The sequence below is a fragment of the Chanos chanos genome, chromosome 9, assembly GCF_902362185.1.
Source record: "Chanos chanos chromosome 9, fChaCha1.1, whole genome shotgun sequence".
In the NCBI taxonomy this organism is placed as follows: Eukaryota; Metazoa; Chordata; class Actinopteri; order Gonorynchiformes; family Chanidae; genus Chanos; species Chanos chanos.
Window position 1 is genome coordinate 11029485 of NC_044503.1, and position 23976 is coordinate 11053460.

The 23976-nt window shown below is 40.6% G+C and overlaps 2 protein-coding genes across 2 annotated transcripts; one reads left to right on the forward strand and one right to left on the reverse strand.

Moving 5' to 3' along the window:
* Positions 1-3058: 3058 nt before the first annotated feature.
* asic1a (acid-sensing (proton-gated) ion channel 1a) lies at positions 3059-10785 on the reverse strand. Its single transcript, XM_030783510.1, has 10 exons — positions 10424-10785; positions 9434-9629; positions 5909-6056; positions 5385-5512; positions 5109-5259; positions 4759-4815; positions 4053-4206; positions 3775-3866; positions 3559-3638; positions 3059-3175 (listed from the first exon to the last, which is right to left on the reverse strand). The coding sequence occupies exons 1-10, from the start codon at positions 10783-10785 to the stop codon at positions 3059-3061; spliced, it is 1485 nt and encodes a 494-aa protein (XP_030639370.1).
* A 6496-nt stretch (positions 10786-17281) lies between these two features.
* wdr13 (WD repeat domain 13) lies at positions 17282-23077 on the forward strand. Its single transcript, XM_030784529.1, has 10 exons — positions 17282-17288; positions 18210-18264; positions 18586-18817; positions 19132-19241; positions 19626-19756; positions 20147-20454; positions 20790-20970; positions 21779-21920; positions 22152-22270; positions 22716-23077. Exons 2-10 carry the CDS (start codon positions 18224-18226, stop codon positions 22898-22900), a joined length of 1449 nt encoding a protein of 482 aa, XP_030640389.1. The 5' UTR covers positions 17282-17288; positions 18210-18223; the 3' UTR covers positions 22901-23077.
* Positions 23078-23976: the final 899 nt, after the last annotated feature.

Below are 23976 nucleotides of genomic sequence, written 5' to 3' on the forward strand. Positions count from 1 at the left end.
TTTGGGAACTACGACTGGGACTGCACTGTCCGTCAAACTACAGCAGCTACTTCACATATTATACAAAAGACCACGCCCCCTCTCTCATTGGTGTTTAAAATGGTAATCCAAAACCGCCTACTGTGTTCTGCGCTATTTTAGCTGGAGGGCGGAGGGGTAGACTCCTAAATATCTGTTTGCACCTATTTTTTTATTTTTCATGTGCATAACAACACCTTAATGAAAGCTGTCAGCCACAGATATATAGACACGGTCAAAGTATCATACAATGACCATGGTTCACGCGTTTCACACTGCAATCCAACATTGATCTTTGGACCTCTGTAGTGTTTATGTTCATTCCTTTCAAAACCAAGCTTTGCCATTCCTTCAGCCATACATCACACAGATTCAATCTCACTCAAATTCCAGCTTGTGAGACAAGATCTATATGATTTACAGTCTGCATTTAAATATATCTAAATATAAAAGTAAATGTGTCAGACATACTGCAAAGTGTTTGTTGTTCTTGTTGTCACTGTAAATAACGAAGTCTTGTCTTGGTAGGGTTGGGTTTTTTTTAACTTTTGAAGTTTTTTGCTCACCTCTGGCATCAGTGAGGCTTCATACTAAGCATAAGATGTCATTCTGGGCCAGTAACCAAACAGAGCAGAATGTGAATGAGCAATGTAGGGTAAGCATGGAACGAATACTAATGCACAACTGTGAAATACAGAGAAGAGAAGAGAAGAGAAGAGAAGAGAAGAGAAGAGAAGAGAAGAGAAGAGAAGAGAAGAGAAGAGAAGACAGAACATTCCAGGAGAGAAAAATACAATCTTTTATATTTGGAGATATTAAAAAGAGTTCATGAGAATTCTAACAATGTATCCTTGTTGCGTAATGGATACAGTGACAAGGGCCAAAATTCCTTGAGAACAATTGACACCACTGTTAGAACATGTACACAGCACTGCTGAATGGTTAAGGGGTAGTTTTGCCAAAAATATGACCATTTCCTGTTCCCAAATTTAATTCACAGTAGCTTGTGAGAAATGAAGCACTGTCAACTGTGAGACATGTTAACAGGGACAAAGGTCTGAGTCAAGGTGATGGTGACTGATCAAGGTTTTTTTGTTGTTTAAGAACTTCATAGTGAGCACACGTTGTTCTCACATTGATTTTTATTATACTTTATCAGATCAATAAAACATGAATGAATAAAGAAAATACATTAACAAATTGTCCATCAAACCCCCACACTCCCAAAACTAATCACATTTAAAACCATAACATAAACAATCAGAAATGTTGCCGTAAGCTTAATGCTGAAACAATGTTGAAAAGTTACAAAAACAACAATTGCATTACATGATAATTATGTTATGTGTTTTGATCTAAGTACTAACTCAGTACAATTCTTATACAGTTGCTTTATTCCTTGAGACAAGCTGTCTATACGAACCATAATGGTTCAGGGTGTGTCTCAAACTATGCTAGAGTTCTGATCAAAGAGAAACCCAAAAAAAGTCATTAAACACACATTGCAATCCAAATATGGAAAATAATATGTATTTGGCACGTGTTCTAAATGCTTTCTAGTCTACAATGTGCAAAAGTATTTAGCTAAGAAAATATTCTATGTATTAATTTATGTATTCATTTTTTTTTTTTTTTAAATCTGGGTATCATTAAAACATAGCATTTTCTTTCTTCAACAAATATCATTGTATATGCTTGAGCACATGAGTTTCATTTCACAACTGACACTGTCAGAGACAAACATACAGACGAGCATAGGGGGAAAAAAACGGACACTTACATTCCTGTCAACTGGTCACACACACAAACGTACATGCATCTGCATATACACACACCGACAGACATACCGTTACAGACAAAAACATGCTAACGGACAAACACGCCGTAAAAGTACCACGGCCACGAGAGGTCTCATGCAGCCTGCTGGTGATATCCGTCCACAGCAGCACGTCACACTTTAGACTGTTTTTTTTTTTTTTTTTTTTTTTTTTTTCCAAGTCTTGTGGTCTGGGCCTGATTTACAGAACTCCTGCATTAACACATGCGAGTCAGCAAGATGAGCAGTTTCGAGACTTCCGTACAGGAACTCACATGCTGGGTCAGCACACCACTTCAGGACAGATAGACCGGGTTAGGGCAAGGCCCGGGTCATGTTTAACAAGCCGGGTAAACAATGAATTGGCTGTCTCTGAGGAGAATGGCATGCAACACTGTCAGTGACAAGTGCCACTTCTCAAATTACAAACCGACGGCTCAAAAACCTGGACTGTGCTCACACTGACCAATACAGGTTTTGCTTTGAGCAAACAAGTGTGTTTCTAAACCCCCACAATTTATTTTTTGTGTGACTTTTAGCTTTTCAAACACTGCATACTGTTTCAAACAAACACGTAAACACAAAAGACAACAAGTAAAGGACAGACAACATATATCTCAAGCTGATATCTGTCATAACATTTCTAGTGCATAGCTCCGATACTATAAGTGAATGAGCAAATTTAACAAAATTATATATTTAGTCATTCATATTATTCACTCAGGGGTTCACTCCATATTCTTGTGTAAAAGAAAAATCTACCCTAATAGTACTCTAAACTATGCATTAACTGTTCGTTTCACTGCTCTGATATATATTGTGAGTTGCCTCACTAGCCTTGCGCAGGAGGTGTCAAAGACTCAACTTCTGCTGGGGTCTACTACTTTACAAGTAATATAATCTCTTTACTAGGGAGCTGAGTTCAAATGTTTATGTTTAAACAATGATTATAACACATCACTGAATTAAAAAAAGAGACTGAAAAATGTTTGCACTGCTATGTTCACTGACATCAATAAAGAGTTCTGATTTTACCCACACCAGAAAGTGTACCAGGCACTAAGATACATCAGATCAGATCCATTAAGTTTTCCATTAGATAATCTGATGGATTATCGGTATTAGAGAATGGAGGAGAGATTATGCGGGTAAATTGTATAACGGGGGGCTGGAAAGGTCTGTGTTCTGTTCTGATGTCTGTGGCAGTCTCTGTGTGAGTTGTCTTCAGTGAAATTTACTGACGTGACATTTGACATCATCGAGACTGAGCACGTTGCCGACGTCATTATTGTTGTTGTGTTGTTTCTTCTCCGAGCAGTGACAGAGTCTGTACTTCATTACCTACCGAAGTGGCAAGCGGACACACACACACACACACGCGCACACACACACACACACACATACACACACACATATGGTTAAGACAGAGAATAAGAATGGACCATTGTAAAAAACAATATTAGATGAAATGGTCCAACATGAGGTTATTCATACGGTGTCTTTACCATCATATGGTCTGTATGCATTCTAGCCGACAACATCAATTATTCGAATGTTCACATGATGAATTGTTTTTGGCTAGACTGTATATAGTATATCTATATAAGTTGTACTGACATTGGCACTCTAATAATTATTGTCTTAGCGTTGAAATGCTTGGAGTCAGGATTTTAGATGATTGCAGGATTTTAGATGATTGCTAGACAGTAAAACAAAGAACGTACCTCATACAGGTAATCAAAGAGTTCCAGAATTGTAAGGATGCTGGCTCCAATGAAGAGTCCCATCTGTCCACCAATATCTCCTATGAGCCAAAGCACACATACACACACACACACACACACACACACACATCACAGACAGCTTGCAGTGTTTGTGTGCTGCACAGGTAATTTAGTTATAAAATATTAACTTAAAATCTTTATAATGGACACACTCACCCAGGAGTCCTGCGACCTCATACGCCTTCCTCTGCTCTATGCTCTCGTAGTTCAGGGCCTCAAAGAACACATCAAGCACCAAAACATTGTCCCTGGAAGAGACCCAAAGAGATTTCCACGGCGTAGGATAAATAACATCAATCGTTGTTAACAGTCACACAGAGACATTGCCGTGCCATTTAGCTTTAAAAGCAATGAGTGACTCAATTCCAACCATATATTGCGTTTTCAGTGTGTGGTGTATTTTCTTTCTTTTTTTTTTTTTTGGGAGCACTTACGCTATGTACTGCTCTGATCTGTTGAACTTCTTAGCGAGGTATTTAGCAGACGCTTTGCTGGGAATTTTGACGAAAGACAGCTCTTTGTTGTACCGGGTTGTGTTGCACGGAGTATCACATGTGCAGAAGTCGTTGTCTCTCTCGACTAAGAAATCTGACACACAACAGTAGACAGGGATTTTAAATCATCTTTGAAAAAGCAGATAGCTATAGTCGGTGCGGTTAAGTATCACTGTTAACCGAATGATTTTTTCATGATTCATTAACTAAGTTTAATTATGTTTAGACAAATTATGTCAATAGAGACATAAGTAAAACCCAGTAATAATCAAGGTTACTGAGTTTAAGTTAAGCATACTACATAAACTTATTGGAGCTCAAAATTGGCAAGAAAAACAAACAGGCACAAAATATAATGACATTTAGAGAACGACAGCAACACTGCAAGTATACAAATGTTCATAGTAAAAACAAACACAGCAAAGATGAGTCAATACTGCAATGAGGGTCATACTGGCTAGCATAATTAGTCATACATCCACAGTTCCCTCAGACCACACAGCACGACTCCCTTTCTCCAAATTCAGAACTGGTGGGATAGTATCCTGGTCAATACACTGAGTCATTGTTGAAGATGCTAGTATTCTCTCTGACTCTGAAACCGGAGGAGACCAGCTGCCTTGTGAGTGAGTCGTGACTGACTTACCAAGTGCTGGGTCGGCACACTCCTTGTAAAGCTCAGGGGTGCAGTACGGAGAATCACCTGCAGGGGCAGTCACAATCTCATTTTAACATGAAAGGCTTAATAGGTTTTGAGACATTTTATGGCTGTTCTTCGAAGCTAATCCCAGTCTTGGTGACTTAGTGAAGGATAGTTCTATGTAAAGTACAAAACTGGCTTTTTAAAATGACTGCCTTAAACTGCCTTAAGGCTGTTTCTCTCACTTTCTCTTTCTCTCTTTTTTTCCACACTTTCCCATTTTTTTTTTCCAAGAAAAAAGATATCTCTAAGCGTTTGAAGCAAAGCTGAAGGGCGGTATCAACTGTGTGTCCTACCAGGCATGTGCACCATGCGACAGTTGCAGTTTTCCACCAGGTAACGCGTCTCGCAATCGATGCGACATGCACTGATGCTGTACCATTTAAAGAGATCAGAGTTCAGCGGGTTGACCTTGCAGTCTCCCCACGGAGGTGGCAGGTACAGCAGCTAGGAGAAAAACAACCAAATCAGAAACACCATACACGTACACCTCATTAATGCATAAACGCGCACACACACACACACACACACACACACACAAATACACACTCTCACACACACAAAAAGTGTACCCGTTGCTCTTGACAGGAAACAAAGGTCTGGAAGCCGGGGGCTGCACCAAAACCCAGCTGGTCTATGAAAGGTGGCTCTCTCTGACTATGAATCTGAATTTTAAGGCCAGCCTCAAAAGATGTCTCATCTGGAAGAGAGAGAGAGAGAAAGATAGAGAGAGAAAATGAAAATTAAGGAAGAGAGTAGAGGAGACATTACACACGATGCACAGTGCATATTTCACCACCTACATAAGTGACACTCATTCGGAGCAATTCGTGACACGATACTTCAAGTCAAATAAATGACGCGAGAGCTAAGCACATTATGCTAGTGCATAATCACATCACTGTATGCTCGGTTAGCTGGACGTGTAACTGATCTGTTTTTAATGCTGCTAGGTGTATTACTAATGCTTATATTTACGGTTATTGATTTAGCAGATGTCCTTACGCGGAGCAAGAGATGAATACACTTAATCTGAAAAAGCAGTTGTGTCGCAGAAGTTGCGGAGTGTAGAAATCTAGAGGATGAGTTTACACACCTGTCTCTCCCCATACAGGTAAATACTCGTCCTGTTGAATGTCCAGCATCAGCTCCAAACCATTCCCCATCCCGCCTCTCACGCTAATCCGCGGTGGCCCGCTTTCACCAGAGTTAAATGTATAACACTTCCCATAACGTGTGAACACCTGTAAACATGAACACACACACACACACACACAGAACAAGAGTATCTGAGAATACAGATACAAACACTCTCACATTCTTTCCTCTCTGGTGATATTCAGGGATCTACAGTGTAAGTGATTACTGTCCTGTAATATGAATTAATGCATACCCAGTGCTCCATTTTCTGTGATTAAAATACACTGACAATGGACCTCACTTTTTGACACAGTATTCATCATGTCACAGGAGAATAATTACAGTATTTAGGGGAACTGAGAGAGAGAGAGAGAGGGAGAGAGAGAGAGAGAGAGAGAGAGCTGAAGAGAGAGAGAGAGAGAGAGAGAGAGAGAGAGAGAGATTGTGTGTTTAGACCAGCAGAGGCAGACAGTTGCTATGGAAACAGAACATCCCATGAGAGAAACAAAAGGACACACACATCTACCCCAGCATCATTTGTGCACTTTACTGTGTTTGAGTTTTTAACAGCATGTTGGTTTGTAAATTACAGTGAGTTACCCCATAATAGCGTGTCACTCAGTCAGTCTCTTTTATTGTTGCAAAACACTGTTGAAACATTAGGCAATTCTGTGGGGTCTTTTCCACCCTGTCCATCTAATGCTCAACAATATCCTACCAGTAAAAAGCTCCTTTCTCCATGTTAATAAAGCTCCTATTTTGAAAGTGCTTGGGATTACTTGGGGCCAAGCTGCTTGCTCAAAGCCACTGGGGTAAGGGCGATGCAGCGAGGCTCTGAAATTCAACCCTCAGGCTAAAACATCCTCCTTTCTTCTGTCATCTCCCTCTCAGGCGCCATGCGGCCTTGAGCCTCCGCGTTTGCCTGCCAAAACAGTCAGTCGCACTGAGCTGCAGTGTGACTCACAGCGGGAATGATGGCTGTACATTCTGTTAGGGCAGATCTGCTCGAGCACCAGTTGATTTAAAACCGTGATGTGTGAAAAAAGACAAACAAACAACCCCCCCCCCCCCCCCCCCCCCCCCCCACCACCACCATAAAAAAAAAACCCCTAATGACATCTGCCTGCTTGTGAAATGTGTCTGAAAACACTAGCGCCTGTCCAGTGGAATGGCAGCCTAATACATGAAAAAACTGAGAAAAACTCGCAGCTAGGAATCAAATACATCAAGACAATTTGACTTAACCTGTGAAAAAAGAGAGTTGGTCAAGAGACTGTGGTAGCCAATAGGGATAACTGACATTGCATTCCCACCCTGAGAAAGTCATTCAAACTGTGAAGTCAGTCTCTCTCTCTTTCTCTCTCTCTCTCCCTTTTCTCACGCACATATACTCACACAGACACATCAAAACAAAGCCCTCAAGACTTCTCTCTCTCACACATACACTCACACCACATATAGTATATACTCACGCAAACACATCAAAACAAAGCCCTAGAGACATCCCTCTTTCTCTTTCTCTCTCCCTCACACACATACATACTACTCACACCAACACATCAAAACAAAGCCCTTGAGACATATGTCTCACTCTCCCACTCTCTTTCTTCTCCATTTTCTCTTTTTCACACATCTCAGTATTAATGTTAATGCCTGAAGCTCAAACAATCAGAGCTTTCTTTGATTTTACACAACTGCTATTTCATCATACTAATGAATACTAGAAAAGTTTCATCGCAGTCTCAGTGGTACCATGAAGATAATATTACTATTTCACTGATTTGTGGTGTCACATGACGTGACTACTGCTGCAATGAAACTGCGACGACCCGATACTGCCTTAAATTACATACAGTCCGCTTTCCTTCACGGATGTAGCGTTTTAGTCCACCTAATTGCTTTCCGCTCCATATCAACCATTTGAGAGGTAAATTAACTGTGTTTAGCTGGAACCGACGCCGCTCAGAGGCTGCTGTAATCTATAATAATTAGCACCTACAGTTATTTATTAATTCATTTCATTCATTCATTTATTCATTCAGCTAAGAATTTGAAACCTCATATTTAATCCTCACATGTTTATGTACACACACACGCAGGTAACCACTAAAACACTTGGACATACAAATGTTCTTTAGACCCTACGCAATACAAATGAATGTGGGAGTCTATGAGATGGGCATGTATAGGGTGAACTGTTGGGGGGAAAAAAGAAAACTAATCTTCGAGCCAGACTTCCATTAGAAACCTGGCGTGCTGGTGTATTTTACAGAGCTATTTTTACTTGAGCGTGGAGTCGGTAAAGTAAAAGAATAAGAAAGAGATAAAGCCTACAAACTCCCAGCTCTCCCACTCACACCTCACCCCAAATCTAATATTTAACACTGACCTATTTCAAAAGATGCTGGATATTTTGGATCATCCGGCAGATACTAAAGTCACGAAGAGGAAAAGGATTTTAAACTCTTCCCCGAATCCCTTACAGTCTGCTTAAAAAAAAAAAAAAAAAAAAACAGATACGAGACTCCAGACAGACGGTTCAAATAAATCCTGCATGCCAGCCTTTTCTTAGCTCTTGTCATCGGGTCTTTGAAAAACTGCACTTGCTGAACGATAAACAGTCTGTTTTATCAAAAACATAGATTTTCAAATCCTGTAACCTGAATGGTCACTACTGTTCCAATTTTTCAAAACTGCAAACCATTTTAATTCAATCTAAAATCAAAGCTATGGAAACCATAAACACATGTATAGGAATTTCAAACCAGAAAATGACACTTTTCTTTGAGATTTGTATGTGGAAACTGGAACATTTTAAAAATGTTTGTGGTAATATAGATGCTTGTGGGCACAGCCTATGTAAGTAGGTCAATGCTACAAATAGCCCCTTCTAACAGACACACACAAACACACACACACATGCGCACACACACACACACACACACATTGGTCCCCAGAGGGTCTGTGTCTTCAGGGATGGGCGTTCTTGTCACTAGAGTGATACTGTCCTGCAGAAGGGATCATCACAGTAATACAACAAAATATCAGTGACACATTACCATGGCAACCTTTTATAGGACTTTGCTGCCTTTCATTTTTAACACTGTCATAGGACACGGCTAATGTAGCAGTGAAATTAAGCCGATCTGCGAATCATACCCTGTGGTGCTGTGATTTCTGGAACAGTGGATTAACAAGGTTAGGGGGACTCACACTGCCTTCTTAAAATTAATACAAACCATACGAAATACACACGATATTGCCTTTTCAGCACCTTGGACAACACATTATCTGCTCCCACACCAGCACACTGTCATCAACCATGCACTGCTACCCTTCCACATCACTCCTTTTCCCAATAATGACAGAAACTTCCAGAATTCTTTTTAGCCTCATAAGCCATGCTGTCAAACAGTTGCTTTACTTTAATTGGGCATTTCTGTAGTAATGAATTATGAGCAGGTACTTCAGGTTGACTTACTACAGTGAAGTCGTCTGCACTGCACGTCTGACCCCTATACTGACAGGATAATAGCATGTCCCTGATGTCATGTCCTGTGCGGTTGTAAAACTCCCACATGTTGAAAGGACGAGGCTTGAAGTTGGTGAAGTTGGCCTTGCTCTTCAGAACCGCTAGAACCTTATCTTCCACCAGGTGAGCATCCCGAATCTCATATCTAGTCAGAGAGAGAGGGAGAGAGAGAGAGAGAGAGAGAGAGAAAATAATGCAAAATTGCTAAAATGCTAGCAAAACAACACAAAATTCTTGGCTGCCACAGTTATTACATATGTTTTTTTTTTCCCAATCATCAGTGGCTCCTCTCAGCAGTGACTCACCATCATTAATCATCTGAATCACTTTTTAGGGGTAGTTATTAGATGTGAAATGAGCCAATACTGTTTTTTAACATTTTACACAGTTGTATTAAGCAGCTCAGGAAGAAAACACGGTTAATGAATTAACAAACCAAGAAACCACAACAAACCAGGACTGATTCAGTCTTGAATTTAATTCCTAAGAAAGCAGACCACTCATCAAATTCATGATATTTCTTATATTTCTCTCTTCAAAATGAATGAAAAAATGTCAAAAATTACCAGTACTTCATTATTTAGTGAAACCAACATAGACTAAATATTGGCACATCCTTGTCGCTTATGCTCTCTAGAACAAGCATACACTAAATCACAGTTTAAACTAGGGCCCATTCTTCAGTGACGTTTCTGTGGATCACGTGGATAGACAAAACTAATGGTGAAAATCTGCTCTGAGGGGAAAATAGGAACGCACAGGGGCTGAGAAGTAAAGCGATGGGTACAAAGAGTGAAATTAAGTGACAACCCTAATTTCCCTCCCTTTCTTTTGTAACAAAATCAAGCGACCATTAAGGAACTTCTGGCATAATTTTTTCCAGTCCACTTCACTCACATATAAACACACATGCTGCCATTGTCAGTTCACCGAACGCACCTGTGGTTGAGCAATGCGAGCAATTCCCCCGCGTGGTAGAGGTCGTTACGCGTAACCTGGCTAAAGCGAAAGGAATTCAGGTTGCAGATTGTAATGGCCGGAAAGGTCATTTTAGGTGTCGTGACCTCGTCTAGTTTGGTTACGTGTGGGTATTTCAAGTAGTACTGAATCCGGTCTATGCAGACGTACAGTAGAAACGACAATGAACTGAGGAAAAAAACTAGCCAGAGACAACACTTTACTGTAACCCTCTCCTGTGAAAATACGTGCGAGATTCCGTGAAGGGTCGACCTATGTGCAAAAACCCGGAGCGGAGGCGGTCGGTTACAGTCCATGTCCACTGGTTCAACTTTAAGGTCCATTGTTCCTGTTGTTGGATATTGAAAAGTTTTTTCCTCCTGGTTTGTGATTTGGCAAAATCAAATGAGTAGCAGACAGCAGAACACTAAATTATGAATATGGTTTGTAAAACAATTCTCTCAGCTCAGCCTGGGTATAAATCAAATCCTTTCGCGCATGACGGCATATTGTGTCGGTGGACGCTGGAACTCCCATAGGATCTTCAGTTTGGTCACTGCGTATGGATGATCATATTTATCAATACATTTAACCGACTGAAACATTTTCGGATATTAATAAATGAAAGTCAACGATTCAGTAAGCTCACGGTCAGAGAAGGGTAGTTTAGCTGAAATGAGACTACCAGCCCTCATCAATTTAAGCTCGGGTATAGACAGTTGATTTAAATAGCAGGTCAAAACCTGTAACGGCTGACTCCACGTTGCAGTTAACGGAACTCATGAATAAGATAGGATCACGACGCAAAGAACTCCATGTAGACAAGCAAGTATTCACCGATGGCTTATTATATAAGAATCAACAATTGTTTTCAAACTCCGAATTACTCCCAAGTGTAGAAAGAAGTATTGTCAGAAACAGCAGATCGAGACTGAACACCAAACTAAAAAAAAGAGCTGCCCACTATAGATTCCAAGAAACGATGTAATAAAATACGGTCCATACAGCAGAGAGCCTACCACTCGTGGTCAATGCACCTTAGTGCTCGTTGGCTACACGAGACGGACATCTGAGACTCAAAATTTAGTTAACAAAAACGGGTCGCTGCGGGGAGAAATATATCAGCAGATTAACTGTATACATTACTTATACAACGGAGTATTGTAAATAAATTTAAAAAAGAATATTTTGAATGTAGATATCCAGGTATTTAAGAAGAAGACAGATGGGGCTTCGCATCGGAATCCTGATCCTTCTCCCTCTATGTCAGTTGCTGGTTTGCTGTTTCACATATCTGTTCTTGGGGCTTTGATGGCGATTCCCAGACTCTGAGGAGAGGGAGAGAGAAAGAGCATGAAACAGACACACACTCCACCCCGACACACACGCACAGAGAGAGAGAGAGAGAGAGAGAGAGAGAGAGAGAGAGAGAGAGAGAGAGAGAGAGAGAGAGAGAGAGAGAGAGAGAGAGAGAGAGAGAGAGAGATTGCATATCCTATACAATCCTTTGCCCCCTGTGTTTACAGTCGAGAGGACAGCTGTATTCGCTATTGTGAATTTCGTCAGCTGTGTACACATTCTTAAGGAAATTATCAATCAAATCAGCGGGGACATAATATGGCGAATAACCTGAGGACTATTATTTTAAGAGTGGTCCGCCAGAAAGGATAACGGAAACCGTAGTCTGTACTTCGCCCAGGTGGTAGGCTACTATTAATGTTATCATGCTACAAAAATGCGCTCACTTCACCTCTGAGTGAGCGTGCACAGTCACCTAGTTACGTTTCACAGTCTCTTCATCAGTGTTAAACGCTGTCATGAGCTGTCATACTGCTTTTTGGTAGTTCTGTGTTGTCTTTGTGTTTCAGTCTTCTGGTGTACCTGTTGAACAGGAGTTAAATCATTGAGAAAGTCCAAATTTAAATGTAACCCCCGTAACCCGATGGTATTAAAATTGGTATATAGCATGGAATAATCCAGGCTTTACTAATGTAAGGAAATATTTATTACTTTCCATTAAATATACATGGTCGTGCTCTGAAATAAGCGAGAGGCTTATCCTCTCCATCTCTATACTAGAGTAAAGGGCTGCGTTTGATGCAACTGCAGGGTACAAGCATAGCCAGCACTGCAGAAGCAAATTTGTGTATGTGTGTGTGTGTGTGTGTGTGGTGGGGTGAGGAGAGCGAGATGTGGGCGGTCTCTGTGGGATTGGACCACTTCTCAGGCATTTAGGACTCCTGTCTTTACTAATAGACATGACAGAAAGGAGCATGCACTTCACATGAAGGGCTCCCTTGCTGATGACACCTCCCCTGAATTTTAAATACAGGCTTTTAGTTAACGCTTCACTAGTTTTTATGTGAGGTCTCCCAGGCCTGTTTAAATAGCCATACTGTAAGTTTGGCTGCACACCTAAATATGAGGATGCATGGAAACTCAAGTGTGAATAATAAGAATATAAAGGTTTCATAGTAAGATTGCATAAAATGTCTACACTGTGCTGTTGTTTTCACCTGTAAGATGATAAAGCTGGATACAGGACTAATTTTATTTAGATGTTCTAATCAAAAAGACATCAGATTCAGAGTACGGTTTCGTTGTTAGTCTCAGAAAAAGAAATAAAAATTTAAACTACAAATATGAATTGTTAACTTTTGGCTGTGTTTGTGGTTAAACCCGCAAGGTTTTGTAAACGTTACAAACTAAATAGTTTTACATTTACAAGGCTTTGTAAACGTTAAACTATCTATTAATATGTCAGTATCTTGTTTTTCAGTGATATGGACAACCATCAGTGTTGTTTAGTTGTATAAATATTAGGTCTATAAAACTGTAGTAACTGTATGAAATTATGTTTATTGATCAGATTATTTATTTACAATACAGAGAGGGACTTTCACACAATCAATGAAAAGGGGCGGAGTCAAATCAGAGGAGATCAGGTTTAGGGTGAATAGGGAGGCTTGGAATCCTGAGGCGTGTCAGGACAACATCTTGATTTCCATAATTCCTTTCAGCAGCATTATTCAGACCTGAGACCTTGAAGAAAGGAGGATTGTATGGTTCAGCGGGAGGGAAGTCTCTAGTAGACAGCGAGTCAATGATGGATGGAGACTTAAGCCAATCTTTGTCTCAGTGAGATACAATGGACTGCATTGATTGGTTGGATAGGGTAGGATGGGCAGGGACGTCTTCAGCCCTGTCTGCCCCGAGGGCCCCCGTGCTTACGGCGGCAGGAGCCCAGGAGTGTCTCCAAAGCCATCTTCACAAAGGCCTGGAAGTTATTGCTTCTCTCCCTTCGGCTGTCCTGCGAGGGGAAGAGACACAGACAGATACCTTGATTGGAAACACACAGGAAGTGTAACAAGTACACTTAAATTCTACATGAGGGCGTGTGATTGATTTTCTTGCTTTTGGATAGATATTGTATGTGTATACACAGTTAGGACATACAAAGGGTTACAGCGCTTCTACAATAGGATGTTCTCTTCTTTTGCTGCAGCTGCAGTAAGATACCTTGAAGTGATTCTCTTAGTTCAATGAATAGTTCAATTAATGCTATTTCATTTTAAATGTGGAGGAGAACAATCAAGCTTTTAATTCCTCTGAAATTGCACATGTGCTTCATTCTAACAGTAAGTGCCTTTAGCTACTGGAAGGCAGTGTTCCAGTTTGTGAGCTTTGATAAGTCACTGATTCCTTGTGTAGAAACTATCATAGCCGAGATGAATGGAAGTCGTTCTTAGCTCCAAGAGGTGGTTACGTTTATTTTGAAGTCCTACTCGGATAGTCTTATTCTTAATTTGTAATTCATAATTTCTAATTTGTATTCGTAATTAATGTTATGACTGCAATGAGTTTTATTAGATATTATGTCTAAATTGTTCTGGCTGTGGTGTTAGAAATTCAGGCAGAAAGGCAGCTCCTGTCTTAGCTACTAAAATAAATGTAAATCTTTCACATTTAGAAAAGATTTTCCATGAAAAGTCAATCTGTCTTGATGAAGATTCTGTTCTGACTCATATACATTCTCAGCTTTCAATGCTTACCTCCTTGCTTTTTGTTGTCATCTCCTTTCTGATCACCTTTCTTCGGTTGATCCTTAGGACTCTGAGGCTGCTACATGGAAAAAAAAGCAAACAAACATTAAACAAAAAAACCAATAAATACGGTGAATCACGTCGTACTCACGGTGAAACAACACATATGTAAAAATAGATAAAGCTACCCAACTATAGAGCATGCTGGGGCAGCAGACACATTGTGGAGTCACAAATTCTCACTGATTACTCAGTAATAATGAGTGCAGCAATAATAAGAGTACAGTAATAAGATGAGTATAGGAAGCTCTATCACATTATTTTCTGACCTTGGGCAGTGCAGTCAGTGAATATTTATGTTTATATTCATATGCATATTCAATGGGCTGCTATGATGCTCCGGTTTTACTATCATTCATCGTTTACACATTCTTTGCACTACAGTTCAGGAGTGGCCTTTTTACCTTTGTGGCTGATTTCTTATCCGATTTGTTACCTGTGGAGAGTTGATGACAGACAGTTTATGTTTTTCATCCTTCAACTTCACACTGACTATATTCATCTACATAAGGACCGTGGAAACTTTGGATAGTTTCCAACGAGCTCGTGCAAAACATTTGCAGCTGCCAAACATTGATTTAATTTATTTATTTAATAAAAGCAGTACTTTTCCACTTCTGCACTTATTTGACTTTGACATACCTTTCGTTCCTGGCATTTTGGCTTTGCTCCAAAGTCCTTGCGTCCTTTTTGAAAATGCAGTGACTAGGCCCATCTGCATCCCTCATTTATGGCTCTGGCTAGTGAATGCCACCGTCATTGGGGCCCCTTCGGGAAAAAGTGCCTCAAACAAGCAAAGAGCCCTGTCAGCTGTGCCCCCCCGCATGGCCATCCCACAGGCCTTTGCTGAGCTCAGGTGAAACAACAGGCGCCAGTGCTGTGCCGTTAATCCCATCCATTGTCCCTTACACGAACACTCACATTGTTTTCAACAATACAAATGTGCACAAGCTTCAGTTTTCATCGCCAAGCATCATAAATAATATTCGCAAAGTATTGTAAGATATTTTTATTCATAAACAAGTGGAAACAACTGAATTACATTTCGGGCTTAAAAACATGTGCTTCCAAAGAGAAGAAATGTGTGTGTGTGTGTGTTTTTTTTTAAATATTGACAGTCCCCAAAGATAGCTTTTACCTTTCTACGCCCACCGTGGCTATGAAAGAAAACGTAGTAATGTAAGGAAAATTCATCTTTGTAGACAGGTGGGCTCATGTTAACATATAACTCCCTGCAATTACATATGTGGCATGATTTTTCTGATGTGTTATTTCAGTAGACTGACATGTAGCAATTGTTGTTGTTTACATTTTGATACCCACAAAGAACATCTATTTTAAGTATGTCTGATTGGACCGGCGAAGTTTTATGCGCTTTCTTGAAAACGAAGAGTGTGAGATGCTATTTAGTCTGACCTCCTGTGAGAACAAATGCAGATAGTCCCTTAAAAAACACTGACATTTAAAAAAAAACATGTGGGAGGTTAGTTATAGAACATCCATTATGACCAACAGCTGATCTATTTAGGCTGGAGAATATTTTAAGTTAGAATGTAAAATGAAGGCTTTTAATGGAAATGGAAAACGTGAAAAAATCTTGTGGTTGATTAAAAATAAAATCTAAAGTACCAACAAACACTCTTCTTACAGCGAGTACCTATGTCAGAAAGGATGATCACTCCCTTTAATATGCTGTATAATTAAGCTCCTGTATTAATTCTCTTCTTCGACATTAAAATGTGTAAATCTAAGAGACAGCCTGAAGTGAAAATTCATTATTTTTGTACAAATGTTTTATCTAGGACAGCACTTTTTTTTTGACTCCAACTTTGGACATCTTCAGGAATATATGTTTGGTTTTTTTGCTGAATGGTGGGGCGACTACTTCAAATAATTACGATTTTGGTAAGTATCATGTTGGAATCAGTTTATAAACAAATATATTTACAGATTTAGGCAGCTAGGCTCACAATGTAGCACATGTACATTTACATCAACACTCAGTGTGTGAGAAATGTAAATATTTTGATGAGAATATATCTGGTGAAAACAGTGACACCCATATTAGAAATCAATCTATTTGTAAAACAATACAATAATCATTTTGGAGTTGTCTGGGCTTCTAGGGATACTCAGTTTTTGTTAAAACAGATGTAATTATCGAACAGTAAACCTTTTCTCGTATTCAGGCGTTTTGACCAAACTGCTACTACCACTACTATTGTTGATGTTGTTGTTGTTGTTAATGTAAATGTAGAGAAAATAAGTCCAGACAACCTGAAAACGGACCAACATACGTTTATTCATTATTGGAAGCAAAGAAGTGCTTCGTCTAGATCTCGCCCATGCTTAGTATGCTGTTAGCGGGCCGATAGAGAACATTCGAAACTCGCTACATGCCATACCACAATCTGATCGGTATAATGATTTGGGTTTCCGGTCATTTTTATTAGGCTGGACAATGACTAACGTGCACTACATTTACGGGCGTTGTTCTGAAGAGGCGAGGCTGTGTACACTCCTTGAGTCAATCTTATTTTGATGCGTTTATATTGTGGCAATCGTGCGCTACCTTCGCTTCTTGTCGCATTCACATACAACGAATGTAAAACCTGATAGACTATTCTTCTGCCTTCCAGATGATTTACAGATCAACGAGGGTAAAACGAGTCGATACTAGCATACGGATCACGTGATCTGTCAACCCACCCTCGCAAAAATGCATCAGTGAGAAGATTTGGAAGGTAAGGGATTTGTCTCACTAATTTATTATGTTTTGTGTGCGTTTCAAATTTAAGAAGAGAAAACACGACTTTTAACTTCCTCTTTATCAGAATCATGGATAAATGGCTGTACTTGATATGCTGGGCTGTCGCCAACACGGTGCTGAGCTACTTAGCTAGCCTCCAAGCTAACTAACCAACCCTTCATAGCTTGGAGCTATTTCCCTAAACGAAACTGCAGCTCGGTTCAGTTCTGTTGCGATTTGGGGAAAACCCATTTAAGCTACCACTGTAGCATTAATAACAACATTTCTTTAGAAGTTTGGGATGTTTCAATCAAGAGTGAGGGTATTAAATAATGAGATATGAGCCGGTGATTATGAATGCAGTTCATAGAAGTCGTTGGAGACCAACCAGGTTAAATGAAAGGTACAACAAATTTTCCTCTTTTTCAGTTTTGCTTTCTTTAAGTTATCTTATGTCCCTTCCCACGTCCATTTTCAGCCGCTTGCTTTTAAGTTGCTGTGGCCTCAGTTAGGCCTGAATCGTGCAGTTACCCGGGAAATGAATCGAAACAGGCAGTTGTCAGCACTGTAATATTATGCCGGATTGGATGCAAAAGACCAAATAAGTACGACTCAAGGGAACCGAAATGGGTGACGAATCTTGACATCTCTTGAAAGAAAGTTTCAGATGTATGTTTATGGAGATCATAGGAAGAGATTGGGATGACCGCCAGTGTTTGTCGTGAAACACAAAACAAACAAACACACACACTGGTTGATGGTAGCATTGCTCATAAATAAGCTTTGAACACTTAGCACTGAGAACAATTAATGTTTTTGTACGCCCTTCATTATTGATCAGGAAATTACTTAATTAGGCCATTTTCTTGACAAGGTGCCCGACATCAGCCTTGCCTTTGTCTTCCTGGATTCCCAGAGAGAGTGTGTGGAATGGCTGCAGTTTGGCAGCAGGTGTTGGCAGTGGACGCAAGGTGAGCTCCAGAAAAATGGCCAGTCTTATCACCACCTAAATTGATGATCATGGTAGTGGAAGTTGTTTGCACACAATGTGTGATATATTAATGGAGTAAACGTTTAAACCATTTGGTTCTGTCCTACAATAACTGCCTGCAGTCTCAAATATCCAATCAGTAGGTGATATTTCTGTCAGCAGAAAAATCTCATTTGATACTGCCAAACTTTCAATGAAGTGAAACTTCAACTGACTGTTGATATTTGAGCCATGATTGATTTTCCTTCATGTCTCTGTCTCTCTCTTTTTTTTTTTTTCCCCCCCCTCTTGCTTTCTGCAGGTACAATGCTTACCGCACGCCCACGTACCCACAGTTCCGCACACAATACATCCGCCGGCGCAGCCAGCTGCTCCGTGAGAACGCCAAATGTGGCTTTGAGCCGGGGCTGCGCAGGCAGTATCTGCGGCTGCGCAGTCAGCTGCTGGCCCTGCGTTACGGGCCGCTGTCTGAGCAGAGCAGCTTCAGAGCCAGCAGTGTGCGCAGTTCCCGCACCACACTGGACCGCATGGAGGTTAGGTTCTCGCAGAGAGAGAGAGAGAGAGGACGGCGTTAGAGAGGGATACAAACAAGGCAGAACATTAGGTTTATGAATGAAAGACAATTGGGTGTTGTTTAAAACACCCCTTCACTGAGTGAGGTTAAACAATCAAGGCATACTGAGGGAATAGGTCCACACGGGGGGGGGGGGGAGACATTCAAAGTAAACTGAAGGCAAAGCTTTAACTCTGGTGAAAGTCTTAAATGGAGGTATATGTACCTGTTATCAGTGGGTGAAGTCATGTTGAATAGCTGTATTTACTCTGTGAGGTTGTCTCTTCCTGACAGGACTTTGAGGAGGACCCCAGAGCCCAGGGTGCACGTGGCCACCGGCGTTCTGTGAGCCGAGGCTCCTACCAGCTCCAAGCCCAAATGAACAGAGCTGCATATGATGAGAGGTAAGGCTGAACTCCACCATCTCAGTTGGCGGGAAATACATTTTCACAAAAAAGGTCTGAAATGACATTTTGGGTGTAAAACTAACTTAGCTTGTTGATCATGAAGTTCTTAGCAGAAGTCTGTCCGATTTGTCATGCGCTGTACAAGCGGAACTTACCTACCCTGTTCATCTTGAGCTGTAAACTAAGAGAATATACAATCGATATGAGGCTCTCTTCCAAATTTGATGAATTAGCCTGTTTTGGGAATAGAATTGATTCATGGTTTTTACTTTGGAATTTTAAAATATTCATTCAACATTTTGGTCACATTATGGTTTCTTTGGTGACCAAAGCTCATGTAATACTCAACATAAGTGAGTGTGTGTGTGTATGTGATGCTAGGCCCCCTGGCAGCTTGGTTCCCACTTCGGTGGCAGAGGCCAGCCGTGCCATGGCTGGGGACACCACACTCAGTGAAAACTACGCCTTCGCTGGAATGCACCATATCTTTGACCAGCACGTGGACAAAGCCGGTGAGAGAAGCTGCCTCTGGCCGAGACTAAAGCAATGCGGTAAAATGGCTTTTTGATGGAGTAGGCTGCTGCACAGCGTAATTACAAGGAACATCACACTGCAGTGCTGCTCGGTATTTAACAAGAAGATAAACAGGACATTACAAACAGTTTAGTTCTCTGTTGTTCTCGACGAGAGATACGACTGCTTAAAAGCCTTTTCTCACTGGCTTTATCTGCCTCCAACTTTTACAGCTCGCTCTCTCTCTCTCATTCATTACTGCTGCCCCTATTATTTTTGTGTTGCTGTTGCTGATATAAATTAACATGTACTGCTGATTCATTGATTTTATATGACTTTTATGAGTATTGACTGTATTCTCATCATCTGTATACGTGTTCTGTCTCTAGTCCCTCGGCTGCAGTTTGCCAATGATGACAAGCACCTCCTGGCCTGTTGTTCATTGGACGGGACCTTGTCTATCATGACGCTGTCCCCGCCTCCGCCCACAGTTAAGGTGACCCTGCGAGGACACGCTGGTCCTGTCACTGATTTCGCCTGGTCTCTTAGCAACGATATCATAGTGTCCACGTCGCAGGACGGCACCCTTCGCATCTGGAACACGGAGGACGGACGCTGTATCCGTGAAGTGGTTGACCCTGAGTCCAGCGAGCTTCTGTGCTGCACATTTCAGCCAATGAACAACAACTTGACTGTGGTGAGTCATGCGAGCTGGATGAGTCCATTCACTGTCATTTTGTTCAATAGCTCAATTTACTTTAATAGCTCATAACATCATTATCAGTAAGTACGGTTTTTATAAGGTCCAATCTGGAAACACTTAAGATGCAAGCACTGGATCATTCTAGGTCAGGGGGGAAAAAAACCCCTTTAAGCAGAATATATTATCTTGCTGTGGATGAGGAACACGAAATTATCCACAGTCATATTGATCATTTCAATTAAAATATGTAATCAAACTGTAATGGAACTAATGTATCATATTCTCAACTGCTTTGGAAATAAAGTCGTCTTCTTCTCTCTGTAATGCAGGTTGGGAACAGTAAGCATCTCTTGCAGGTGGTTAATATCTCCACTGGGAAGAAGGTAAAAGGTGGCTCGAGTAAACTGACTGGCAGGGTGCTGTCTCTCTCCTTTGACGCTCCGGGAAGGATCCTGTGGGCTGGAGATGACAGAGGAAGCATATTCTCTTTCCTGTTTGACATGGCTACAGGTACTGATACACTAACCTCTATCTCTCTCTTTTTTTTTCTTTTTTTAGTCCTCTCGTAACCCTCTGTGTTTACTTTTCAGAACAATTCTAGTCACAAAGCACTAAAAAAAAATCCCCTTCCCTCTGTCACAGTAATGTTTTTTTAATAATGTCTTTTGGAACCAGCGGTAAGATGTACTATTGTAAATGTGTTGACGTTTGTTGGCTTAGTGGATTTCGTCCCCTTGCTTGCTTTTTTCGGCTGCACCCCCCGCTCTTGTTGTCTTGACCCAATTACATTCGTGTGAGGTTCCATTTATAGAAAATGCATAGTTTCACTTCAAATGGAGGCGCTACATTCTCGTGTGAATATACCTCTGTTTGTTCTATTTTCCACAAGCGATTCTCGCTTTTTTATTTTACAAATCGGAACCTTCTGAAAGTAAAAATCCTCTGCTCAATAAAAATGCTAGAAGGCTCTCGAGCCATGAAGCGGGGGGGGGGGGGGCTGTATGTGACTTTGTTTGAAGTAATTTTAAATGTTAACCTTTAATTAATTAACCTCAAAAACCAGTGCTACTGCTGTAACCTTATCTGAAGCAATAATCTGTGCACTTACCAGATTAATCTGAAAACAAAAAACCAAAACCCCAAAAAACAGAAGTAGCTGAGCAGTGAAACTCCTATTTCGCTCTAGTCAGCAGTTATTAGAAAAGGAAGTCACTTTGTACATAGTGTCACTTGCACCACTGTGCAAGGCCTAAAGGAACAGAGATTTTATATCTTTACTGAAAAAGACAAAAACTTAAAAAGAAAGTCTTTCTCACAGGAAAACTGACGAAAGCCAAGCGGTTAGTGGTCAGTGAGGGCAGCTCTATCTCCAGCATCTCCGCCCGTTCCTGGATCAGTCGAGAAGCACGTGACCCCTCCCTCCTCGTTAACGCCTGCGTCAACAAACTGCTGCTCTACAGGTCAGAATGCACACCTCTCCATGGAGTTTATTGACCTTACAACAACAATGAGACATAACACTTGTGTGGTTCCCAAACCGATAACGACTTCACATGAAGTGGAGATCGAGGACGTGTCTTGGGTGACCTACTCCGAACGTAACTGTGATACGTGATTTGATGAAGTGTTATCTGGACGGGAGCTGTTTTCGTCGTTCTGACGTGGCTGTGTTTTTTTTTTTTTGCGGACAGGGTTGTAGATAATGAGGGAACTCTGCAGCTAAAGAGGAGTTTTCCAATCCAGCATGGCTCTCAGCCCACCCACAGCATCTTCTGTCCACTGATGTCTTTCAGACAGGGAGCCTGTGTTGGTAAGACACCCGCCCCCCCGCTTCCACCCCCGCACACAGATTCTTCAGTGTCGTGTTGGCAAAACAGCACGCTGCTGAGTATTTTGTGCCAGTGATTTTAACAGAGGAAGAAGTGGATCTTTGTGTGAGCATTGCCAAGGAAACGAGGTGGATCATAAGACAGTTGTATCCAATCTTTCATTTGTTTTTTCAGTCATTCTTTTATTCATTTGCTCAGATCGAAGTGCTTTGCGTGTTTGTTTGTTTTTAATATGCTCAAGCAGTTTTTATAGTGGTGTTTTTCCCCTCAGCAGTTTGTTCAATTTTGGTCTAAAGAAACCTGGTGAACCATCCCCTAGCTACCTGATGAGCTCATCACTGCTTTGTATTCTTTGATTTTCCAGATGCTTCAAGACATTGGTGTTTTTAAGCTTTTTTTTTCTTCTTTTTTTTCTTCTCTTACTAGTGACTGGCAGTGAGGACGCATGTGTCTATTTCTTTGATGTGGAACGCAACACTAAAGCAATTGTCAACAAGCTTCAGGGTCATAGCGGCCCGGTACTGGATGTTAGCTTCAACTGCGATGAGAGTCTGCTGGCGTCAGCTGACGCCACCGGCATGGTCATCATCTGGAGACGAGAGCAGAAGTAACCATAGCAACCCCCATAGCCGACACTATGCTTCCACGCCAACAGCAGCCACTGTACTGGTTAGTCCCATTATGTGCAATTAAGATAACCTTGTTTAACAGAGACTGACAGAGGGATAGGCCAGATGGTTCTGTTCTTACGTTTATGGTTTCTGCTTGTAAAGATAACTTGTGAGATGCTAAACTACTTATTCATCGTGAAATGAGACGTTTTAAAATGAGATTTGTTTTTTTTTTTTTTTTTTCTTAAGAATCCGTTACCCTTTTTTTTTGTTTGTGTCCAGCATTCCTTTTTTGTCTTTTTTGGTTTAAAACCGAGAGAGGCAATCCTTCTCTTGGAGTGTCATGCTCCAGTGGGACTTCATTTTAGCCTGAACTGAAAACACGTGATTCTACAACTTGGAGACTTTCCAGAACCTTGATTAGCTAAGCCAGCTATTTTTTTTTTTTCTTCTTTTTTTTATTTTTTTTTTTTTATTTTTATTTTTTTTTAAGTAAGGCTGGCACAAAAGCCTGCAAACAACTTCAGTCTCCTTCTCTTTCATTGGGGTGATGCTTGCACAAAACTATGTGGAACACGTATGTAATTGCAATCAATGTCATGAAGAAGTAACTAAGAAGAAGTTTACAAAAAGATGGAATTTTGTCAGTAAAGTTTTCATTGTGTATGTGTATGGGAGAGTGAGAGAATATTCACTGTCAAAAGTTTTAATGGCTTACACTTTAACACTATCGTATTTATTCATTACTGTTGAGGAATAAATCCATCACACAGCAGAATAAATAGTTTTTCGCATTGTCTTTTTATTTATGATTGTGTTTACACTACATACCCTGTAAATAGAATTTCCATTTGTCCAAGATATTCAGCATAAAAAACATCTAGCAGTGCATTTTGGATAAATGGTACAGACAAAAGCACTTACATAACAAACCAATTCAAGTAGCTCCATCATATTTCAATGAATAATTAAAAGATATCATGCACTGTATGGGAAATACAGATATGTACATTAAGTAAACATCATTTCACTATTCTTCTGAACACAGGAAGTTTAATCTAATATTGGTGATTATA